This window comes from Eschscholzia californica, unplaced genomic scaffold (assembly GCF_041429995.1).
Source record: "Eschscholzia californica isolate CP2 unplaced genomic scaffold, dmEscCali1.0.p SCAF_1, whole genome shotgun sequence".
NCBI classification, from domain to species: Eukaryota; Viridiplantae; Streptophyta; class Magnoliopsida; order Ranunculales; family Papaveraceae; genus Eschscholzia; species Eschscholzia californica.
This window is the reverse complement of record NW_028238198.1, coordinates 79,631,564-79,656,791: the sequence shown is the minus strand read 5'-3', so window position 1 is coordinate 79,656,791 and position 25,228 is coordinate 79,631,564. Positions and strand designations below refer to the sequence as shown.

The 25,228-nt window shown below is 38.3% G+C and overlaps 2 protein-coding genes across 13 annotated transcripts; both read right to left on the bottom strand.

Annotated features, from left to right (window-relative positions):
- Positions 1-354: 354 nt before the first annotated feature.
- Positions 355-14,461, bottom strand: CCT (RNA polymerase II transcription mediator). The gene is made up of 14 exons (XM_086656142.1): positions 14,360-14,461; positions 13,534-13,609; positions 13,058-13,220; positions 12,922-12,981; positions 12,522-12,627; positions 11,038-11,106; positions 10,696-10,749; positions 9,729-9,836; positions 9,060-9,209; positions 8,483-8,830; positions 5,918-8,355; positions 3,057-5,630; positions 2,047-2,392; positions 355-1,445 (listed from the first exon to the last, which is right to left on the bottom strand). Exons 3-14 carry the CDS (start codon positions 13,174-13,176, stop codon positions 924-926), a joined length of 6,894 nt encoding a protein of 2,297 aa, XP_086512268.1. The 5' UTR covers positions 13,177-13,220; positions 13,534-13,609; positions 14,360-14,461; the 3' UTR covers positions 355-923.
- A 1,884-nt stretch (positions 14,462-16,345) lies between these two features.
- Positions 16,346-24,785, bottom strand: LOC147569655 (uncharacterized). 12 transcript variants are annotated; one of them, XR_015231321.1, is made up of 9 exons: positions 24,671-24,785; positions 23,526-24,416; positions 22,467-22,704; positions 21,202-21,269; positions 19,001-20,900; positions 18,747-18,904; positions 18,358-18,568; positions 16,678-17,718; positions 16,346-16,567 (listed from the first exon to the last, which is right to left on the bottom strand). XR_015231321.1 is itself a non-coding variant. In XM_086656137.1 (8 exons), exons 3-8 carry the CDS (start codon positions 22,618-22,620, stop codon positions 17,078-17,080), a joined length of 3,132 nt encoding a protein of 1,043 aa, XP_086512263.1. In that variant the 5' UTR covers positions 22,621-22,704; positions 23,526-24,416; positions 24,671-24,745; the 3' UTR covers positions 16,346-17,077. The 12 variants fall into 12 exon arrangements, 6 of the variants coding, with proteins under 6 accessions (XP_086512263.1, XP_086512262.1, XP_086512267.1 ...); XR_015231324.1 differs by having other exon boundaries at positions 23,875-24,416; positions 24,671-24,745; XR_015231322.1 differs by having other exon boundaries at positions 23,557-24,416; positions 24,671-24,743.
- Between the last annotated feature and the right edge of the window lie 443 nt (positions 24,786-25,228).

Here is a 25,228-nt window from a genome sequence, read left to right as displayed (position 1 = left end):
CCGAAAAACAGGCCAAAAGCTGATGTAGCTGACTCCCACTAAACATGCCATTTCTCTCACCAGGCTCGTAGTCCCACTAAACATGCCGTTTCTCTCACCAGGCTCGTCCAATGGGAACCGGGCATATCGGCTGTCAGCCCATTTTTCTTTTCCGATCTGGGAGTCCAAACTGCAAATCTCCCATCTGTTTATCATTTTTCAAACTCCATGGACTGATTTCCAACTACTACCCTCAACAGAATCTCTGTTATGATCCAGTCTGTGGGAGTCCTAATCTAACTACAAGCTGGTTTTAGAAAGTGTCTGAGTAGAAAGGATTACTATCCTAAATCAAAACTTTGAAGAAACTATGAATTGTCTAAAAATATTTTTGTTGGATAATATCATTGTCGTAAACAACATACATCATCGTCGTCAATATTATCATCATCCATGGCAGATAATTTGTAAGGAAAAGATGAATGACTTGAGTTACAGAATAATTCATGATATAACTTTACTCTGGCGGTAAAGCACAAATAAATAAACTCTATATATACAACAGCCTCCGACCCACCAACTTCAACTTCCGATGGATATCCATGTAATGAAAGGGCGGAGAGACATTAAACATTCAAATGGTTAGTCGTCAACTACCTCTAAAGAAGACATCAACCACCAGCCGAGAGATCTGACATTTTATAAGGCCTCTTCCTCGAAGTCATCTGACCTGAATTCAATTGCAAAAAATCTTCCCCTGCGACATTCTCTTGCCACTGATGGGGGCAACAAGCCTCACCCATGAGCAATAACAAGTCTGTCTCTCTCATTGCCAATGCATCATCCTGCAACGAAATCATCATTCATCCTCCTTTGTTACCTGTTCGATTTTAGATGCCTGGCCGGGTCAATCAAGCAAAAATACAGTAATACCACAGAAGAGGTCAGCTGTCATCATCCACAGCTCCTATGTAGGAGAGTTCTGTTCTTCTCACTCTTACCGCCCCTTTGAGCCAGCTACATGCCTTTAGATTATTTGATGATGAAGAAAGATGGTCATTACTACCGAGTCCAAGGGCCCCCCCGATGCTGCTGCTAGTGGACAAAGTTGGACCGACTGATGATCCTGTCCCATCTTCCAACAGTGTCCAAGGGTCGATTTCCATCTCTTGTTGATCCAGCTGCAGCGATGCCATTTGTTGCTTTGATTTCCCTGGGTTGTTTGTGGGGCGAAGAGCCAAGCTAGGCACATGATTCCTCTGAGATGAGGGATTTGAATTTCCGTGATGAAGGAAGCCTGCCCCAGATGAGATGCTGCTGCTTGATTGAAGTGCAGCAGTAGCAGCAGATGAGATGGATGGTGGCTGGCAAGAAACAAACCGTGGCAGGTATGATGGGAGGACTGGCATTGCGGACTGGAGACGCCATCGGATCATCTCAGGCAATTCCATGTGATCCAAGTCATTCTGTGTCATAAAAATGTATGGTATCGTGTTTCAATACAACAATTTCTCACTCTTCTCAAAATAAAGTAGTCTATAAATAATGAGGTAATAGAATAACACAAATTATAAGTAGGGTTTTTTGAGCTCACTCCCTCGTCATTAATTGGTAATTGAGATTACCTCCTTAGACTTACTATTTTTGGCAAAATGCTAGGTCTAAGTTTGGCGTAAGGGAATTAGAATCATGAAATAAATAATTTTATGGACAAAATAAGTCTCTAAGAATCATATTCTTGACTAAATCCAACACTAAGTAGGATATTACGATTACTGAAATCACATTACGAGATCATTATTCTTGATCGTCATATTCTTTTTCCGCGCGTCGAACATTGTCTTAGTGTTCTTAACAAAAATAGTAAATCCAAGGGGGTAAACTCAATTATCAATTATTGAGGGGGGTAAACTCAATTACTAATTATTGAGAGGGGTAAACTAAATTACCAATTATTGAGGGGTAAACTCAATTACCAATTAGCATTGAGGGGGTAACGTCACAAAACCTTTATAAGAATGGGACCTTCATGACATAATGATATGATGAATCAAGCAGAGATCTCACCTGTAAACTCTCCACAACATCACGATCAAACAAAGAAATGTCCCTAAAAGATTTGACAGTCGACTTGGAGGAAGACATGGGTTTCAGCCAATGTGGCTTGCTACTGCTCAGCAACCCATGGAAGATAGATAAGAACCACTCAAAAAGGCTCTCATCGGAGAGGTCTAATGATGCAGTAGCTTGACATTGGAGTGGTGAATCTGCTACCTCCCTCTTAGCTAGTGCTGGAGAATTTTGTATGGGACGATAAAACGACATGTCTGCATCTTCATGCACCACCCTACTTCCAAGGAGGCGAAGGATGACTGTGGCAAGCATATGCCGCATATTCCGACTAGATGGCTCCCTGAAATTCCAAATAGACACTGAGATTTAGTAAGCAATACAAACTACTAACTTCTTTTTGGTCATGCACAATCATTGAGTACGAGTTGGAATCAAATAGTAACAAAACTTCCTAACAAGTAACCAAATTCTCAAAGAACCGTCTCCCCCTTCTACCATTTTTTGTAGAGCAATATGTCTCACGCCCGTCTATTAGTTTTATCTAGTTTATTTTTGTCGCAAGGTAGAGAGATCGGTCCAAAAAGAAGAAGTGTGAGACCTGTATTAAAGTATAACCTACTCAGACACTTGGTAAAACCACAAGCACCTGTAAATTATTTGCAGAAATTTTTAGCACAGAATATGGTGTTAGAGTCATTTGTGGAGGTGTCTTAATCAACGAAACTAAAAGGTGCACTAAGTTAATATATTGATACAGCATGATGATAATAATAGCATTGGTCTACAATCGAAGGAACTAGTCATTTAGTCAATAACAATACTTTACTCTTACTAAAGGAATACATGCGTCCTTGTTCATAAAATGAATCAATGATAAAGACGGTTTAAGATACTATTGCGGGACGGAAAATTTTTGTTCTCCTGATCATAACTCATAAGCATGCAAAGAAATATGTAGGATTCTATATTATATATAAATTCAGTTTATGAGAGTGCTATATTACCTATCAGCATAAATGGTAGGAAGCAACCTCAAGAGGAACTGCAAACGCAGCCACATGGAGGCACGTAACGCCGTAGGAGAGGGTGGTGCAGAATCAGCTGCAGCTGCAGTTAGTCGCCTACCTAATCCCGGGCTTCCACCCCTGATACTTTTGCGACTATTAGTTTTGTTCGTAGCACCTTCAGTGCCAGCAGGGACAGATCCTGCATGCTTACTAGCAGCACGAGTAGCTGCATTTATGTGTTGATCGAGGTTATTCATTTGCTTGATCAAGTCACTTGCAAAAGTATTATTTGAATCACTAGAACTCCTTCCCATGCACGGGAGAACCAGCTCCACTAGAGCCTTTTCAGTAACATATTGTTGGGTGGAGTTGAGGCCTTCAGCACTAGACACTTGATCAATTGTTTTCCCTGACCTTTTGATGTCAATTCCTTCTTCAACAACCTCCCCTTCTTCAAGAGAGATGGCCTCAAACTTCCTCTTGTCCCCTTTAGTTACTAAATGTTCTGCAACAAAACTTGACCAACCCCATGGTTTCCAAAACTGGATTTTAGTTGAAAGTCCTCTCTGCTGAGCAATAGTAACTAGACGTTGCCTGATAGACTTCCTTCCGCAAAGAACATCAGGTCCTGCTAGAAACCATCTTGCATTCATCAATAATGACTCCTCCATTGATCTCCCAAGAAGATGAACAACTTCTGAGTATAGGCGAGCTGCATCAGGCCGGACAGCTAATCTGGTCAGAACAATTTCAGTAAAATTGCTCTCACTGTCAGAGAGGGGTAAATTATCAGTATTAGGTGAAAGAGACCGAAGAATGTCCATCAAAGAAGTACTGCTGGACTTCTCAATTTTCTCAATAAGAACTTGTTCGTTTAAGAGAAGCCTCAGCTCGACCCATTGCCAATGAAACTTTGCCGGTTGTAGAGTATCCAGAACGTGTACAAGCTGATCCTGAAGCTTTTTCTCAATTTCTGCATGTTGTGCTTTTAATTCGCTATGACCAGAGAACCGAGCCCCTTCCTCCTGCTTAAGCATAGACTGCGGCATTTTACAATCAAGAACTGCATTCAGGAAAAGCGTAGCACGTATAGGAACAAATGCCGTGGATTTCAAATATTTGTCCATACTCTGCAAATCTAGCATTGCTGCAAATTCTGAATCGCCTGCGTCTAAAGCAAGAAGATCATAGAAAGCATAGGTATCTCTTAGACACAAATCTCGGAAAGGCTGGTGCCTGATGGCATCCCCTATTGCTGATGCTAGAGATAGCTGGACATCTTCACGTGTAGAAATGTTATTGCTGGGAATATAAGGCTTCCAAATTACCATTGAGAATATTGAATAGGCAGGTGGAAACACCAAGCCAAGAGGAAGCATTCTCTGCATTCTTGAAAGGGCTACAATATACGGTTCACCAAGGAGATCTGCAACCATTCCATCACATATTGTCCTGCAATTCCCAACAAGTAGCCTAAACCAATGAACATACACTTCTATGGAGTTGTCAAACTTGAAAGAACCCATTGTACGAGATATCCCATTTGTACTAGATCGCGCACCTTTAACTAACTGAGCTATATCTAAACCTTCCTTTAATCTAAAAGCAACTACAATTCTCTCCAAGCTAACAACTCCACGAACTAGCACCCCAATGACAAGGGAAGATACAGCTGCAGCAGCCTTTACACTTCCCTTAATCGGCAGACTCATAGTGGAATCAGAGACATCGGGAGACAATTGAAACTGACTACGGGGAGCTTTCTCAGGAGCATAGGCACCAGCAACAACATAAAATGCTTCCGTTGCAAGAGCAATTTCAAAAACACGGCTATGCCGTTCTCCAAGAGCTTCTTTAAGTAAGCAGAGGCATGTTATGTGAAGGTGTAGAATGCATTGTGTGCAATTAAACGAACTCATAGATGATGGATGTTTTGCATAACCACTGCTTGATGTAAAATCCAGCATTTTCGCAACTGCGGGACCTACACTTCCAACAATTACAGAGACGGCTGAAGCCACCAACGTCGGATCCCCTTCTTGAGATACTGCATTGCTCTGTCTAATACACTCCATTAGACCCAAGACTATTTTTTGAGCCATTTGATACCCACCATCCCATTTTTCAACACCAGGACCTCTTTGAGTTGCAGCTGCAGAGAGCTTCCTTTCTTTACTGTAAAAATAATTAAGAGCTTCCTCAACATGTCTTTGCACTATCTGTTTCATATTTGGGCTTGCCCGAGATAATCTGCCACTTATCTTTTGACGGAAGTAATCATCAGGATCTTCAACCCCAGCAGGCATTCCAGCAGAAAACCCGAACTCGCCATCCAGCGCCCTTCCAGACTTAAGTTCAGAAAGAAATCTCTGATCGGATGTTGCCTTGAAATTCTTCTCCCACCGTGCCACACTAACCACATTTCCGTATTTTTTCAACAAGTTTCGAGCATAAAGAAAAGCTGCTGAAGCAGAGTCTCTTCCATTAGCCCCTGCGCCTACCGCAGCCCGAAGCATCATAGCAGATAAAACATCAGGAACAAGATCCGCTGCTACAACTACATTCTCATACCTGAATAAAACTAATCATTAGGCATACAAAATGAATAAATAAGCAATCATTTATCAGTGGTCATAGTAGGCTAAATAGAATTTAGAAGCTAATAATACTCAGAACAGCTATATAAACAACTATTTGTGGTGATAAGAATTGCAGTCTCAATGTAAAGTTTCACTCTGCAGAAGAACCGAATAAGTTACCACCACGATGATAACTATCTTGTTACAGAGCTACAATAGCTACCTTGTTTTAGAAGCCTTATTGATGTAGGTTAGAATATGTAAAGCTAGCTTGCTTACCTCCGAATACATGATAAGAGAAATGCCTCCCCCACTTCGCACACATTGTTGTCTAGGTTCTTTGACAGCATTGGAGTGCTTCTCCCTCCGTAGACAGTAGAGTTTGTATTGGTTGGAATCTTAGAAAATAACCATAGGAGAAACTTTATTGCAGAGATCAAGTCATGTGAAATATCAAGCAGATATAGTATCGCCCACAAATCATCTTCACCAAGCTTCCATCGTGCAGCAGTTAAGTCTTCAACAAGGAAAGGCTGTGCAATCTGCCCAGTACATTGGCCAATCTTGCTAGCAACTTTTTCTGTCCCCTCAAGAAGCTGCTTGACATTGTTTGTCAGCCAAACAGTGATAGTCTTCTTTTCAAGAAACCGTAAATGTTTCAATGCTTTTCCAATTGTAACAATATTAGTGGGGTTAGTTGTTCGACTCTCATCTGTTGATATAGGAAATTCAGCTCCCATTCCAGTTTTATGGTGGGGGCAAATAATTTTACTATCACATGTATGGCTCGTCGTTGCTCCCTGACTACCCTCAATCCTAGCAGCTGCTAACTGGGCTAAACTTTGAGTTTTACGCACAACCTTTTGCCGAACTCTTGGAGGATTTTTTGTCAATTTAGGCAGACTCACCTTCGGTGGCTCTAGGGTTTTGGGTCCTTTCCTCACCCACCAATTGTCTTCATCATCTAACGGACTAGATTGAAACCCTTGAAGGCCAGAACTCCTTTCGTCACTTGATTTTTGCCTCTTTCGTTTCCTACATTCCTCACAACCAGGTGTTCCTTCCGTTGCATCAATCTTGTTACCAACTGATCCATTAGGCCTCTTAAGGCTCCCTTGAGGTCCACCAACCTTTATATCTGAAGATACGGAACAAGAATTTGAAAGATGAAGAAAATCTGAAATGGCAACCTTCAAGTCTGGAATTCGAGCCTTCGTTTTTATGTATCCAACAGGTAAAGGACTGGATACAGATCCAAGGCTTCTCAAACGATCATGAGAAGCAGAGGAATGGCCATCCCTTCCAGAAGCTTGTTTAACCTTTTGTTTCTTGGAAGCACGAATCACGTTGCTTTCTTTTGTGGAACGAACAGAGCGACCACTGAGAAATCCATGAAGTATGAGATGACGTTCATTTGAGTAAACCCTAATTGTCTCCAATGACATTAGGGCAGAAACAGATGTTCCGTCCAACGCATCACGTAGACAGTATCCTGGGAGATGCTTTAATATTCGGTAGTGCCGCTTCTGTCTCTCCAAATCCCGAGGTGTGGCATTCCGATCCATAATTCCACTAATTATCAGTTGCCTTACATAAGCTTGAGGATGAAAGATGCCAGAAAGAATGAGCTCCATTATGAGCAATAGAAGGCGGCTGCAACCTGCTCCTTTCTCTACTTCGTGTTGATCTATCCAACAAACCAGAATATCATGAAGGGCACCAGGACTTCGGAAGGATTCTGACGATTCTGGGTCCTCGCCGAAAGTCTTAGAACTTTTTTCAGGATAAGAAGCATTTTCTGCAGCTCTTCCACCCGATAAAATACCATGCTGACTGGTAGACTTGGCAATGCTATTAATGTGAAGAGGACGGTTTGTTTTGGCCGGAAGTGAGCTGCTGCACATATCTTCCAATTTAAGCTTCAAAAGAATCACTGCCATATGCACTTGCGAAAAATCGCTTGTACCCGTCAATTTCAAGTCGACAGGAAGGGCTGACCTACAATCTCTAAAATTACATGTTGCCCACTCACAGATGGAAAAAACAGAGCATACCAATGACGTGCTGACTGTTTTAATCCACTTCAAAGATGATTGAAGACATGGACTGACTTCTGCAATCCAACCTTCTTCAACACCTCCACTATACAGATCCTCAAAAAGAACATCATAAGCTCCTCTTACATCTCCCAGCAATAGAGCTTTATCCAGAGCCTGTACAGCATTAGCCACACCATGACCCTGAACTCCGGGGTTTACAGCATTTGAAAGATTGTCAGCACGTTTCTTTATGGATGAAACAACGTGGTTTAATGACAAGAACTGAGAACGAGCATCTCGCCCTTTACCACCGAAGATATTAGCAAAATCTAGTGAACCACATTGAGCCTTCTCTTCACCCTCACCGACCTTAGATAAGTAGCTAGTACCACCTAATTGATCGGATAATATGCAAGATGGAACAGGAAAACAGTCCAAGTCAACAATTGTATCAGGTACGGCTACAATTAAATATTTTAGCATCTCGGTAAGAGCAGAAATAGTGTACGCCTTCCTAGAATTATCAGCCAAACTGGACATCCCAAGAGAAGGGTCCTGTATGTAACCAAAAGCTAGTTCCACAAAACCACGTGCATATGTCTGTGATAGAGCAATGCTCTCCATCAGGCTTGAAATGATAGGCAATAGCAACTGTAATGTGTCCAATGATTCTTTCTCCTGAAAAGTGACATAGATAAGAAGGTTAAAATAACTTCCAACTTCCATGAATCGGGCACGAAAATAATTAATTAATATTAGCTGTAGAGGAATCTTCTATTTTCAGACAAATAAAATGATCAATGACCTGTAGCTGCTGGAGAACCCAATCAATGATGTAAGAAGGAATAAGCAGTCCTTCAGCATGGTGCCATTGTAAGATCCGCACCATATACCACCACTTAAAATGTACAGAAGGCCCCTCCACATCATGAACTGCCGATGCTGAATCACCTCTATTTTGCACTGAAGCAGCAAGGAACATCTGTGAGGATTGATCCCTGCGTTGTGTGGCCGCAATTGAACCATCTTTAGCAAAGAATTCATCGAGGAGGTACTGCAAGTATTCAACGACATCCTTTGTCCAGAGCTCTGAACGAGCTAACTGTGTTTTGTCAGGTGCACCAGGTGAAACACAAGTGGATCCCGGACGGACCTGGAAAGTCCAAATCCATTAAACCATTTATGCACATACAGGACCCAAGAACAGTTACAGTTAACAGTTACAGTTAACAGCCAACAACCCTTGGCTCAAGTGGTAAGAGGTAAGTCTTCCAACTTAAAGGTCAAGGGTTCGAGGCACACGCTTACCAATTAAAAAAAACAGTTACAGTTAGCAAGTAACAACTAAAAATACACTTTTAGAGTCTCAAACAGTTTCTTACCTGATTAAGATAAGTTACTTTAATAAACCAAGTAGCTCTCAGCAATGGAACATTTTGTTTAATGAGGACTTCGAAGAGAGATTTTCTCCTATACCCATGAGGAACGTGATCCGCCAAAAGACGCAACCGTTTATGCTGCTGTGATAAAGCCTACAGAGAACAGAAAAATATCCGCACTCAATTATGAACTTGTCAAATATCAGAATACGAAAAAATCATGTTAGCTAAGAGATCCAGGAACGCCGAACACCAACTTAATTCATACGTTTCTTATATCAAACGAAAATAAGGATTCATGGCTTAGCAAGTAGAAATAACTTACAAAATAAATGCCACAACAAAGGAATGTAATGTAGTGATTATTAAGATGTCACTGAATGAGCAGGACGCGGGGTAACTGGATCATTGAATGATTCAAAAATCCCATAAGAGATGTGGAAATGTAATGTAGTTATTACTAAGATGTCACAATAGTTTTCCGCAACCAAACAATAATTTCATATTTATTCAATGATTCAAGTAACTTTTTACATTTTCCGCAACCAAATAAGAGTAAGCACTAAATGAGCAGGACACAGGATATAAAGGATAAACATGAAACATACTCCATTTGGACACTTGCGATTTCATTATAATGTAACAAATTAAGATTCAGGCTCCAGTACAAACCTCAATCCATTTCTTTCGAGAGTCTTCACTACATGGTCTTTGTTCAGGAAATGTACAAGGTTTACTTAATAGAGAACCAGAAAGAGGTGATCCATAGACCTGACCCGCCTGTAGAACACAAGGAGAAATAACCAGCTTCAACTTTAAGCATGAGATTCCAACAGTTTAATGACAATAACGGAAGTATTTATTTGTCGTAGGAGAGGAAGGATCGGCACTGGGAGATAATGTTCAGAAATCCCACAGACCCGCACAAAAATGATCCAAGAGCTGGCTTTTGGTAATGAAGCTCTCAACATGTAGATAGTTTCACCCAAAAAAATCAGCCCATTCTAGAACAAGAAACCCCTTTGGGAAATTTTTGTATTTATCATCTGTTTTATGGTAAATTGCAATGATGTGTTTAAAGTTTAAGATTAAGATAAGCTCTTTGGGAGGATGATTTATATGGTGAAAAGATTACTCCAAGTCCAACTTATAAAACATCTCTTGGATCATCTTAATTTGGTCCTCATAGGCCAATACATTCTTAGTAAACGAAAATCCACCACATCTGGATCTAGCTCGTGTATACAATAATACAAATTGGGACATTGTCAACTACATTTCGAAAGCAACAAATGATGGGATCTTCAAGGATTCTATCAATAGCTTTAACATAGAAGTGGAACTGTTGTTTCATTGGAGTAGAAATATAGGGTGGGCTAAAAACTTGTCTTATCGAGATTTTATTACGACTTGGGATGATATCATGAAGTAACATATCACTGTTGCAAATCATCCCTTTTCTTTCTTGTATATTCTTTTCCCCCATATTAATTCGAACTTTTCAAAAAAAAACAATAATACAAATATGTGTGTGTAACTGGGTTTGCATAAAGAGTCGAAGCGAACAAAAAGTAGTTGAAAAGCAATGATTCTCTACAATATCTCTCCTTTCTCTGCCAATACCAGATGTACATGTTACCTTGCGCCTCTGGGCACGAGATTCATTGATAGCCCTATGACGTTTCCGAATGGCCTAAAACAACAAATAACAGGAAGTAGAAGAATAAGACCATGCTACTAATGAAAAGCTACTCAACTAAAATAAAAACACCATAAAAAGAAAAGAGAATAGAGACGGCACGAAACTTCAATATTTATAAAATAAAATGCGATAAAAACTAAATGTGACAGAATTAACACAGAATTGAACCCTACTATGCAAAGATGAACATACTTCAGATACACTTTGAGCCAGCAAAAGCTGAACTTGCAAAACTAAGGGTTAAATCATAAAATAACATAGTAAGTAGTAAAGAATTACCTCTTTGCATTTAAGGATAACGGGCTTTGTGAGATTTCTATGCTCGGATAGTAAGATCTCTCTAGCTTCCTGGTCATCCATAATGTAAACACCAGTAAGATTGTAGGTAAACCAAGTTAGAGAGAAAATAAAAAACATCCACCTTAAAAGCTAGCATCCGTCTATAGAAAGTTCGCAAAAAAATTTACATAACGTAAAAGCACAAGAGCAATTTGACAGATTTCGTTTTATTGTATAGCACTTTGCAGAAAATTGCCAACGAAATCAAGGATGCAAAAGGGAAACACAAAAGAAGGTATATTAAGAAGAAGAACCAACTGTACTTTGATGCCTGCTTATGTGTCTGTCAAACCATGTCAAATTGAATACATCGGGTCCAATGTCCTCATAAAAAACATATACCCTATTAAACTACATGTTAGCTTTTTTCAGTGCATCATCTCCAGAAATAAGACTCTAATAGCATCTCCAATGCAATACTTAATCTTCGAAATTTTGAGTGCCACATATTTTAGAGTTTTTCCTTATAAACTCTCTCCAATGCAAAACTTAATTTGGATTTCTAAGATGATATGGCGGTATCACTTCATTAAGTCATCTGGGTATCAGTGGTGTATTCCTAGAACATTATCGCAAGCCATCGAGCAATGGAGGAGAGTAGCTATCAGCAAATCCAAGAAAGATCTATGGAACCTTATCCCGAGTGCGATCGTGTGGCCAATCTGGAAAACTAAGAAAGATAAGATGTTCAAAGACTCAAATGCCAACAGCAGCCTCGAAATGGAGGATATTTTAGGCCTTCAATTCCACAGGAGTAGAATATGATTTGGGCCAAGGATATGTCATATTTTAATTTTATCTCTAATTGGAATGATTTGATGAAGTAACAATATCTAATACATTTTCTCATCCCCATGTAAATTTATTCATATCAATATTAATTTATATTATTCAAAAAAAAAATATGATATGGCGGTAGTTAAATAGAGATCTCAAGAGGAAACTCTATTTCTAGAGTGTCCTCTTGAGATATCTCTAATTATTCAACTCATCAATATTTGAATTTGAACCAATAGAAATCAAGTCTTCATATGTTTTTGAAATAACTAACTATTTCTTTACAAAAATAATAGTGCCACACAAATAAACAAATCAAGCTTGGAGTTTTGCATTGAGACATATAAGAAGTGGGGATCTTTATTTTTGTCACCTAAGAATGACAATCTCAATTAGAACTTGACACTTAGAATTAATAGAGATCTTTTTTACTTTTGAACTGGGCATCTTTTTGACTTTTGTCACCTAAGAATGAAAATCTAAATTAGAACTTGACAAATCAAAATAGTAGAGGGCGTCTTTTTTAACATTCTATAAGGCACTATGAGTAACAAAAGAGCCACTAGTTAATCCTACCTAACATAGTTATGAAACTCGTTTACATTGAACCAATTGAGCAACTGGAAATAATGCAGGCAGTGTTGTACCTCAAGTCCGTCAACAGTTTCTTTATATCCATGTTGCAAAGACTCCCTAGTCAACGTCTCCTCAGGGCAGCTTGGAGACTGGGGATAAAATTCAGGTGGTCCAAGCCTAAGAAAAGAAGCGTATGAAGAATTAATACAGTTTATGAAAAATCTACAGTCATGTAAGATAGTTCAGAACTGAAAATAAGAAGAACAAATCAACATGGAAATGCTACACCCACTTTGTCCCAACTTGCTGGTCAGCAATTTACAGTACGTAGGGAACCAGTAAGAAGTAGAAAAGTGTTGAAAGATAAATTAAATAAGTAACTTATTTACACAATTCCTTTTGTTTTTCAGATATTCAAACAACTGAATAAGTAAATCCACCACCTAATTAACACAAAGAGGTAGATGTTACCTGTTATTAAGTGGTTCTTTATCGCACTTCAACTTGTATGATGCTAAGTGTGCCTGTCGTCTGCAAGTTCAAGATATTGCAAATCATCTCATTCAGTCTTAACTGAAATGCATCACGTGTAAAAGATCATCATTACCTTTGATTCAGAGAGAAGTTTGACACTGCAAAGGATGAATCAGCTCTTGTGTTATCTCTAGCAGATGGCCCGCCAACTGCACCACTAGTAACTCCACTGACAGCAGAATACCTTTGCATTTCTTCCCACAATCACCGGCATACTGCCTCCAGCATCTATATCACTATGAAAAGATAAGAGGATTATCTTCCAGCACTTGAACTTTGTGCTCCCACACCTTGACCATCTGAAGTTTCGACCAAACTACCCCCCACAAGAAAGACTACAAGAAGATATACGATCACCTTAAAGGAATCTAACCACAGATTCTTTTAGAGTAGGCAAACTACGCAATGAGGTTAAACCATCAGGGACTAGAACTGTAACACAGAGTCTTACAAATGAGATACAGAACAGAGCACACCCCTACTTTTATACTTGATGACAGAAGACTGAAAGAGAGCAATTTGCAAATTATCAGCAAAAATACTATTCACCTAATCCTAATATTAGCTAGTGACAATTATCCTCCGGAAAGTTGCCCTTTTGTCAATCCAAGAAAACCAAAATCACCTGAAATAGAAAATGAACTACCTCATTCAGACATTTAATAAAATTCCAGTTAGCACGAAAGTTTATTGCTATACTTCAAAGTCAGTATGTTTAACGTCTGGATCGAGCTCTTATATATCATACCCAGGAACATTTCCTTCCCCGGAACAGTCAAACTCAAAGACTTAAAATAAAATGCCAAAAAATTGAGCAAGTTTATGAGGATGAAAGTGAAGTGGCCATGATCCATCAAGTAAACCTAGTAGAAGGAGCCAGCCGAGAACCTCGAAGTAAACTCGAACCCGTAATCCAAAAAAACTAAGCTTTTCGGACCGAATTTGAACTGTCCATCCCCAAAGATGTCACATTTTCCATTAAAATTGGGCCATCTGAGAGAACATTACACTCACATAATTTGATCCGGCACCAGTACTAACGGATATGACATGAGATTACCAATATCAAGTAATTATACACTAAAAATAAATCTTTCTGGAACTTGTAATGGATTTAAACCTAAAATCTAGCTCAGAGTAACTGCAAAAGCTAGTAATTTTTTTTTTTCAAAGACAAATTATTGAAGAGAAACCGTTAAATCCAAGTTGAAAGAAGACCAAATCTATATCTCAAACTCTAACTTAGGGTTGGAAAAGAATCAATTCGAGAGACAACTAGGGTTAAGAATTGGAAAGACGAGATTTATTAAAGTGAAATTAGGGTTCTTTGAGATCAATTCGTAAACCCTAGAAAAAACGAAGACGATGCCCGTACCTTGTCTAGAGAGAGAGAGAGAAGTTTTGACTCTCTTGCTTGCTGATGACGACGACGATTCGTGTTGTGTGTGTGTATGCTTCAAGTGCGAGAGAAAGGGAGGCGAACTCCATACATATTATAGGAATTACTTTTATCTATATTCCCAGAATACTCCTATTTCTATACTTATTTCTCTTTCTAGTCCTTTTCTTATAGATCTCTCTCAGATCTCCTTGTATAGAACTATAGACTAGTTAAACTTCAGTCCTTTTTTTTGCTATCTTTGGGGTATCAATCTTCCTAATAGTTATTTCTTTCTCTTCTCTTACTTTGTACTTTTCTTCTAACAAATCTATTTATGTTAGAATAACAATGGCGAACCACTGCGACCATATATGAAGAAAGTAATGAACTTATGGTCTTTTGGGATTGATACTGTTGCCTTACCTTCAATTTTATTTCGACAGATTTGTTTATATTAGTTAGCAAAGATATATGACATACAGATAAGTAGTATACTGACAATTTGATAGTTTTTAGTCAACTTTCAACTCGAATTCTATATACTTGTGACGTATATTGGGTTATACTCTTCCAAGTATTCATTATTAGTTAAGAGTCCTTAGTAAGTGGCTCATCAGTTATGTCGCTATCCCCGTTCATCCCCAGTATAAAACTCTTAGATGGACAAGTACACTAAGTACATTTGGAAATGGGAGTTATATATGACAAGACTAAATCCTCACCCCTTACTATGGGAGGAGTAGGAAGAGCAACCCCTTAAATACTCTCACTAGACTAGACTTGCATGTTTGCTTGACTTTGTTGTGTCTCCCTCAATATTTACCGAAGATTATCTAAAAAACGATGGTAATAGATTCAAGTTCAAGTTGAAGCTCAAAAAGGCTACCCGGAAAAGTTTGAACAAAAAAATGACGTTTTTAATCTTCGAAAACACGCAAGTATGATCACAAATTTTCTCACTTAATTTATTTAGGTAATGTAAATTTGATTTATATAGTCAATTTTGGCATGATAGGCACCTTCTTTACTTTTTGGGCCCTATAAGTTTCATATGTGGGAGAAACATTAGAATGATCAGATCAAGCTTTTGAGCTTGCTGGCTTAATATCTTTAAAATGATATAATGGTGATTATAAAAAATCAATTAATGCTCTACTAAACCTTCATACAATTCTTTATCATTAAATCTTCATATTTATTTCTCTTGTTAAAGTTGTCCACATAGTTTAGGAAAGTTATTTTTACTCGAGTCGATCTAGAGGTTCATCGAGATTTTTCCATGTTTCTAAAAGGTTTTCTCTTACGTTTAGATTCCACACAAATTTCACATTTTTTTCCTTTATTCAATTTTTCCCAAGGAAAATATCCTAGGTTTAACAGTCCTAGAAAAAATAGTCCTTCTAGGGTAGAAGAGCTAATGTGTCCATATTAACCGTAGTAAACATTCACACTATTTAGAATAAATGCAGATTCAACAAAGTAAGCAAAAGTCGAAGGCTTATTCATTTCGGATTTAAAGAAATTCAACTTAGAAAAATCCCTCACTACAACAGCCTTTCCCCACACATACTCTTGTCTAAGTGAGAATAAGCTTGTCATTCTTATTTAGAACTGAAATGGAAATAGATTTATCGGATGTCAGGGACGTGAAGGACATCATTCATAGGCAAATTTCTCTCTGAAGTGAGACACAGTAATACATTTCTTTCTCATCTACACTTTTTCTCCATCTCCTACTGATGTATATGTTCCGTGGTGCCAATGACCGCCCACCAGACCTTGATGTGTTTAGCTGCGGTGACCATTGCACAATTTTTTTCTTCTACACTTGTTCCTGCTTATGATTATCGTATTCATAATAGTTTTAAGAAAAATCTTGATTGCTTCTCGTATTTAACATCAATTCTATTGTACTTATTAAGGGGAGACCGATCTTTTTACCCCTCAATTTGATATTGTTGCATGTCTTAAACACAAAGATGAGAAGAATCAACAAAATAAGAATATTTAAGATCAATAAAGATTTTTAAAAGAAGAAAGAGAGGTGATACCATTAGTTAAAAACAATCCACCTTAAAACAACAACAAACCAAATCCTCACACATTACAAGATCAGGGAAAACTGTATGGGTTGTGTTAGAAAGAGCAGAGATTGAATTTACAAATCAACCTGCAAATTAAATCAGATGAGTAATTCGAATACTACTTATCGTGAAACAAGTTATAGACACAAAACAAAGACCCACAAATGCATATAGGCTAAAAGTGCCACTTGCATAAGAAACTATGTAGATACTGATATTTCATGGAACAAATCTTCAGGAATGCCACATGAAAAACTCGAAGCGAAACCCTGATTATAGAAGAGGTGCATACTCCGTGTGCATGTAACGAGTGCAAAAGACAGCGGAATATGTGTTCAAGACTATGTACGATAATATTAACCATCAATTCTTAGTCCCTCTTGGTGTTAACTTTAATCCGCTTGCTACAACCGCAACCCACTTATTTTGTCAACAGTTCAACAAACTTTTCGTTTCAAGCTGCCCTATACAACAAAATTATCCACGATATATATGCATACTTACAAGTCGGACAGTCAGATCTGAAAACAGTCATTTCTGCATATGTACGGCTTCATTCTCTGCTTGCTTCTAGTTTCCTGCTTAGAACTATCAAAAGGAACACTAGAGAAGAAATTTTGAGCTTCATTCAACATGTACAAAATTCAAATGTGATATCTTGGATCAAATCTGCAAAAATGATTTCCGTCATTTCGACACCAATAGCTTCAGTATTGAATCGGAGGTCCATCCATTGTCCTCCGGATTTTGTCAAGTCTTTTCCAACAATCTGATCTAAGGTTGCTGTATGTTGTTGTGGTGGTAGCTGCTGGCCTATATGCCAATCAATTCCCTTCCATACTTCACGGACAATATCGTTTCCTACAGGAACAGGTCGGATATTGGGTTTGACATATAATACCCAGGGAGAGCAACCGACATAATGCTCACAAATTTCTAAAAGAAGTTCATTGACACAATCAAAAAGTAGTTTACGATCCCATAGTTGGTCATCTGCAAATTCTACTTCATCTAACAGTGAGGGATCGAGGAGCTTCTGCGGCTGCTGCTGCTGTTCTGAAGAAGAATGGTACTTCTCCATGTGCTCTTCAACGCCCCAGCATAATAAACCAGAGGCTTGAAGCAGTACTCTGATGTACTCAAAAATGGGTATCTTCTCCTTATTTAAGCTTCTCAAGTAGATATCTGTATCTGAAAGTTTGACAACCACTGAATGAGAAGAGTCTTGTTCCTCGAAATTAAGTTGTAATGCTTGCTTCTGCATCTCATCTGCACACATTTGTTTCGTTACGCTAAGTGTCGTACACATGGAACATGTAAAAGAAAAATTAAGTAGAATCCCAAATAAATAGCAAACTATTCCTGAAGTATGTTGATTTACAAACAAAAGTTTGTAGCAACTGGCAAGCCTTTCGTGAGTGCCCCTAAGGCTTTACCGGTTCACATTGACCATCCATGCAACTGACTCACATGGTCGTAAACCGTTGATGGATAACCATGGTCACTCAGTCAGTCACCTTCTTCGAATGCAGACGACCTTCTGGGTCGTGCAGAAAGTCGGCTTTCTAAACTTTTTCTGGGAGATAAACTAAGAAACACCGAGATTGATTGAAAGAGATTGATAATGACTCTCGGAGATTGTGAGGGAAGAAATATGGAAATGAAGAGTGATATTATTCCCCTCTAAGGTCTCTTTCTATAACTTCTCCATCTCTTTCCTCTGTAGTGGTAGTGCTTGCTGGTGGCAATGGTGGTACAAGTGGTGACCACGGAAAATAAGAAAAGAAAAAATATATAACTACTAGAACGGAGCTCCCGCCGGTGTGCCATAACAAATATTGGTTGCCTCTAATCTAAACTGTGTACGCTTTCAGTAACATCTATTGTATGGATTTGTCAGTAAAATACCAAGTTGCAATGTGGCACTCCCTTGTCTGGTAGTAGCATCTTCTAAGACGTGTGGCTCACAAGCATATATTGGAATTAAGCCACGCGATCCATCATCTAGATCTTTGTGTGATCCATCATCCAGATCTTTCACCTTCTGGCTCGTTAAATTGCTTGACGGTAAGCAACCAGATGAAGTTGGAGTCTGAATATCTTCTTTCAATAAGCTCTCCTGAAAAAAATATTGTTTGCGAAAAACAATTTTAAAATTATTAGCAGATCAAGGACTCGAAAGTGAAAGCATCATAAGACACCAGTACTTTCAAGAAAACGAATAAAAAAACAAAAGAAGGAAACAAGCAGAGTAGTCTAATTCTCTAAACATTTGCACAATACACATTAGCTTTTACCTGTTTGGAGTGTCCAGAATATCCTTGTTCCTCAGAAACTACAATTTTTTCTAGGGTTAGGTTGTTTCTTGTGGCTAGTAAACTAGTAAGTGGATCACTAAAGAGTGAAGTCCCTTCTGAGCATGCATCATCAGTAATAACTACAATGTCCACAGTACCTGAAATTTTATTCTGAAACTCATCAAATCGTAAAGTAAAACCCCCAACTCAGGTGTTTCTGAAAATTCGTCGGAAAGGGATTAAGGAACCAATACCTCCCGGACTTGAATCTCCTTGAATTGGACAAACAGACTCCTGCATACTCATATGCAAATCAAATTTCTCGGGGACAGCTGAATAAGAGTCAAGGTCTTGCCATTTAAAGTCAGGGCTCCCAAAAGTAGAAAGTCGTGTTTTTAGAATACGGTCCAATGGACCAGTATGACTCGCAATATTTTCTACCTCCAGCTGCCATCTGTTTTCGTTGATTTTCTGCAGGTCGTCATAGGTGAAACCTTTCATTTGTCCATTAAGAGAGGAGTGTTCTTGGTTTTTCCCAGAACTGGATATAGGTGACAGGTTGCCCTTGTACTCAGGCAGGGATAATATTTTACCTAAGCTTCTTGGAACCATTTTCGGAAACATTCTGCTTGACAAATCCTCGTCATCATTTTCATCGGTGGTCAGCATCTCAATAAGATGTTTCTTGGCCTTTTCATACATTTCAGATTCTACCCGTTTATGATAAGCTGTTGTCCTCGGCATATCAAAAATATCATCATTAGTACTGGTTGAAGCTCCTTCATGTCCAGCTTCAGAATGAGAATCTATAGGATTGTCACTTATTTTATCTCGTGTCTTTTCGAAGTTAGACTTTGCTCTTCTGCCATGGGGGTTAGTCGAAAAATCTGCTCCTGAAGCGTCACCAGCAGGATTCCCTACTTCACCTTCATTTCGTAAACGTTGCTGGTGCTTAGAAGATATCCTGTTATGTAGAATACTACCATCTATAGGAATCAAATGATCTTCATTTCTACTCTCTCCCATGACATTTTTCAATTTTCTTTTTAGTTCTCTGAAGGAAAAATGAGAATTGACTCTTTTGATTTGTCTTTCATTTCCCGAACTGTGTGAAGCTGCAGAAGTTTGGATGCTGGTGCTCACTGATGGACTGGGCTTCAAAATGACTATCCTGTTTGAAAACTGAGGGTCATCACTTCTTACTATTGATGAATTTCCATTTCCTTTTCCACCCTCAAATTTGACCTTTCTTCGGAAAAAGTAGTTATGCGTGTGTTTTTGTTTCTGAAACTGTTTCTGACAAAAGATTTGCTTCTCATAGTCCTCGTCATTCTGTATGGAATCGGCAATCTCCTCATCATACAACTTAACTACGCCAGCTACTGATTTTCTCGAGCTGACTTCCTCCTCAACTCGAGAATCCTGTTTTACCCCTTCTTGGATGTGTTGCCATGATCGCATGTATTGATCCTCGAGGAGTTTCAAAAATAGCTCCTTGTTTAAATTCAATATCTGTATTGCATCCATGAAACGATTTGAATCGTGGATAGCCCTACCGCTATCAAAGGCAAGCTGTTCCATATCATCGTCATTAATATGCTTTTGATTCGTGAAAACTCCATCAATCCCTTCACTTAGTTTCTTCCCAAGAACAGAGTGCTTCTGCGCCAGTTGTGAGTATAGCTCATTGAGCTGGTTATGATGTTTCACTGATGTTATCAGCTTCTGTAGATTACAAGAACCTTCTTCCTTGTTCCCATCTGCTGTGTGGTGTATATTCATTTCATGAAACTGACAACATAGCTCTTCCATAACTGCAGCTAGATCAAGGTTATGAGATGATTGTTCAACCATTGAATTTTGACGACACGATTCGTGTAACGGTTCCAAACACATAGATGTTATTGGCTCTTCATGCCCACCATGCTCAATATGATCCACCTTGCAAGTTTTGTTTCTCTGTTTGTGGATTTTCTTCCCCAACTTTCGTCCATGATTTGAATCACATTGTATTTGTGTTTGTTCTACTAAGGACCTACAGGGGCTCTTCTGCTTCCCAAGTTGATGCTCCTTGATAGACATATCGTCTTCCATGAGATCCTTCACACATGTTCTACGATTACCAACCTTGTGTGTTGTACTTCCGTCGGAGTCCTGAAATGTTTGGTAAAATATTTTATTCATATAAATAGCTGGTAGAAACTAAATTAGCACAATGAAGAAATTAGCTAAAGGTTTTATTACTTAGTTCTACACTTCTACTCAAAGTAACAGGAAAAGATCTGGGTACAGACAAAGTAGATTGAAAATAATCATTTGTGAAGCAATATCTTTAAACGCATCAATATCACTGCAGCAAATCTAAGTTTGTGTACGTCACAGTAAGTCTCCTGCATAAACTGTGAGTTATTCGACGTATGCATTCCATCTGTTTCAGAACTACGGCAGAACTTACATCTATGTTTTGACACTTCGCATCATGTTCACTCAGCAAGTCATGTTTACTCCTTGAAAATCCCATACCTGAAACAAAACATCCGACTAAAATAAGTTAAGGAGTCAGAAAGTTTGTGATTGGTAGCAAAAGAACATGACTCTCCAATTCCGAGTTGAAGACTGGAGCACAGTCTAATCAATTTTTTGTAGCTATTGACCCTGTCCTACTTTTCATGACAAAGCTCTCCGTGGCCAATTTTTATAATTAGCAATCTCTGAGTGTATGTGAAAATCATATAAAAAACCAAAATTACTAAATGGAAATAGATTAACAAAATATGGGTTATAACGAGCAAATAGTTTAGGTGCTATTGACTTTCACTAGAACGACATTATTAATGATCAAAAGGTAACTTTTTCCTAAAATGCTCAAATTGATTTTACATATAAATTGCCTATTGCAAGAAAATTCAAAAGAACAATTGCAAACATCCTAAAGGAGTTTTTCCTAAAGTAATTTACCATCTAGGCCAAAAATGAGAAGAAAAAGGATTAGACAACATGATACAATACGATTCATAGTGAATTTGGTAAAGACAAATTGTTTTTTTTACCACCAAACACTAACATTATTAGTGTTCAAAACCAGGAGTATAATTTAATTTAACTAAAAAAGTAGTATTTTTTCAAAATTTTAGTCCACGGAACATCATCGTGAGTGATGCGACTTCTAGACCTCCAATGATGGATTGTCGTAAACCCCCGACCCATTCATCGAGTAGGGGAAAACAAACGTGGAATATGTTTTCCTTCCAGTGCTCCCTTTCCTTTTATGTAGAAGTTCAAATTCTATCATTTACTTTTTTCGTTTGAAGTTTTAAACTCAAGAACCTAATAGCTTTTACATAACAAATCAAAATATGATAAAGTTCACATATTTAGAAAGAATTCTTCAAGTTACTTCAAGCAAGATCCAACACTGATCAGTTTTTCAGGGAACATAAATTTGAGTTCCAATATCGTCATTTTTTACTCTTCAGAACCATTTTCGCTTTCGAAAAGCATTTTTCTTTTTTCAGTATTATTTTGCGAAAAGGAGGAATTTCTGAAAATCACAAAACCTCGGGAAGGTACTTTAGACATTTTGGTCTGCTAAACTCCGTATTTCCCCCATGACCTCCTTGTTATATATAATGACCAACAAAACAAGTAACGATTCGGAACCCCTTACTACCATAAATAACTTGCCGGACAAATTAACTTCATGCAAAAATAACTTCATACCCGCAAGATGTCTGCTACTCCAACGCCTTTTATCTGGAAGCAACTTCCTAGACAAACGACCACGGCGAAAATCAAAAATATTAATGAAACCCCACATACATCCGATCTGGTCATTTTCAGATCGTGTAAGGCGTCTATGTGATTTCTTTGCCATAACGATGGATGATTAAGAACTCAGCAGTAACTTGTTACAATCATCAACCAAATGAAGCTCACTAATTAGAACATATGAAACCCCCTGCCAACAGAAAAAAAGAGAAGCAACGATTAGGGATGAGTTCATGTCCACGTAAAGAGATGTAGTTTGTAAAAAGATTTTTGACCAGTTAAGTAAAAATACAGTTGAAGAATGTGTCTTTCTCCTAATTGGATTCATCGACAAGCTCAATAAACAGTTGCGATGGTCAAGATGAGACTCTTGAAAGTAGGAAGAAAAAGAGAAATCAAGAGTAAGGACAGACAAGAGAATGACCCAAAGGCCACAAACCAAATTTGTAGATTTGCTAGAATATATAAATTGAGTTTCCAAACTTCAATTGACCATGATGAAAAAGAAGGATCATGAACTCGAATTCAACTACAATTCCAACTAACAAACATTTTACTCATAAAAGAGAATTCGACAGAGTCTTAGTCAAAACCTTGCCAATATAAGTCATTCTGAAATGAGTAACTTAAACGAAAAATCCTAACTATCAAATTTGTTTTAGTAAGTAATGAAGAACTAAGCCAATAAATGAGGAAGCTTAGCTAGAGAGGAAATACCCTCTGAAGGAAGCATAGTATTAGATTCCAATTTCAAAACTAAATGGCATTCCTTTCCCTTAATTGGAAGAAGAGAATCTAACTTATAAATATACTTCTCTTCTTCTGTGAACAAGAAGGGGGAAAACCCCTTTTCTACTTTAAACTGAGTTAAAGAATCTTCAATCTCAATCAACTTTAATTACTGTTTGTTCAAGCTATTCCAATCAGTAGTAGAAGACATATAATTCAAGGTTTAGTGACCTAAAATCATGGGAAACTAAATAATGATCACAAAGTAACTTGAAAGCTTACTTGAAAGACTGGATCAAAAAATCAAGCTTACCTTCTATTACTACCCATTTTGATCAAAGCATTACCAGCATAGAAGCTTTCAAGAACTCCATATAAATTCAACTCTTTCTCTCTCTCTCTCTAAAAAATCCATAGACTTCATCTTCCTCCTCCCCATTTTCAAGTTCAATTGTATTTTCAACTCAAAAAAATCAATACTTTTACTTTACCCTCAATTTAAAAATCCAAAAGCTTTTATGATGATCCCCACAAAGTTGTAATTTTTAATTCTAACTGCAAAATTCATCAAAAACTCAATTGGTTTTTTGTTTTTTTCCCAAATTTAAAGAAGACCCAGAATGAAGCCAACCTTGAAAAACTAAAAGGAAGAATCAGTACTTCTACCCAGAGAGGTAAAAGAAGAAGAAGAGATTCCACCGGCCAAAAAGATGGAAACCCAGAAAGCAATGGCCAGCAAAGAGATAGTATTAGGAAGAATTTGAGGAGTTGGAGGCCATTAAAGAGTGGGGAAAGTGGAATGACAGCAAAGATAATGAAAATTATAAAGAGAGAGAGAGAGAGAGGGTAGGGAAAGGTAAAGCAAGAAGAAATGGAGGAAGAAATCTGAGTGTTTAGTGTTTGTGCTTTTCCTTTATCTTTTTTTGAGTACAGATAGAGAAAGAGAGAGAGAGAGAGAGAGAGAGAGAGAGAGAGAGAGAGAGAGGGAAAGAGGATATGGGCAGTTGGGGGTGGCATCAATCAACTGCCCCCACAGTTGAGACAAAGCTTTCAAATGAAGAAAAGTATAGTGGGTTTCTCCTACCCATTTCTTTACTCTTCTTCTTCTCTGCAATTCCACCCTCTATTACTATCATCATCATCATCATCAAACCTAACTATCTCTCTCTCTCTCTCTCTAGAAATCTCTCTCTATATATATATATCTTGTAGAAAGAGGCCCTGTGTGGCATAAAATGAGATCGGACGGCTAAACTTTTACGGCGCCCACACACTGCACTTTTTTCCTCTTCCTATACGGGTACTACTCAAGATCACCAATCATACAACCACCAAAAAGATGGAGTAACAAGACGGCAGTGGGGGTGGGAATCCGGCAGGCCCAGTCTGGCTTGGCCAACTCTTTCACGGACTTAGGCCGGTCGGACTCGAAGTTTGGGTGTCCGTTAGGGCTAGTGGACACTTCGAGCGGCACCAATTTGGCAATAGAAGTGCCGCGACTCAATTCTGCCCACGAGCCCGCTCGGGTTTTGGCTGGCACACGCAGTAGGGTCACGAGTTATGTGATAAAAAAAATATTAATAATAATAATAATAAAGCTGAAATTATTCCATTAACATAAGTTCAAGTAAAAAATTACTACCAAAGTTTGGATTACTTTAAAATTAAACATTAAAAATGGAAAAAATTACAAAGATTGAACTAAAGACACGATGGATTGCCAGAAATCGACTCTAGAAATCCGTCGCTCAAGGGGTCAAATTGCATCATACTAACATTAAGTTGGTGTTTCCACCAATTTTCAGAAAAAAAAAACACTCCAGCATTTTTGGAGTAAGACTACTTCTATAATCACCTAAAATTTTCCTTTCCAAAAAGAATGCAGACTCGGAAGCAACAGTAGAAACGGGGACAACAAGAACATCACGGGCTATTCGAGATAAAATGGGGTATCTTTTCTCGTTTTCAGTCCACCAACCCAAAAT

Bases quoted from the DNA above. Each gene is read 5' to 3' on its own strand.
- CCT (XM_086656142.1), bottom strand. From the start codon at position 13,176: ATGCAAAGGTATTCTGCTGTCAGTGGAGTTACTAGTGGTGCAGTTGGC. The intron at 10,750-11,037 runs GTAATTCTTTAC...TTGTTGTTTTAG, and splicing joins TTATCCTTAAATGCAAAGAG to GCCATTCGGAAACGTCATAG. The intron at 9,210-9,728 runs GTTTGTACTGGA...TGTTCTCTGTAG, and splicing joins CTCGAAAGAAATGGATTGAG to GCTTTATCACAGCAGCATAA.
- LOC147569655 (XM_086656137.1), bottom strand. From the start codon at position 22,620: ATGGCAAAGAAATCACATAGACGCCTTACACGATCTGAAAATGACCAG. The intron at 18,569-18,746 runs GTAAAAGCTAAT...TATTTTTTTCAG, and splicing joins ATTCTGGACACTCCAAACAG to GAGAGCTTATTGAAAGAAGA. The intron at 17,719-18,357 runs GTATTTTACTGA...AAATGTGTGCAG, and splicing joins GAGTGCCACATTGCAACTTG to ATGAGATGCAGAAGCAAGCA.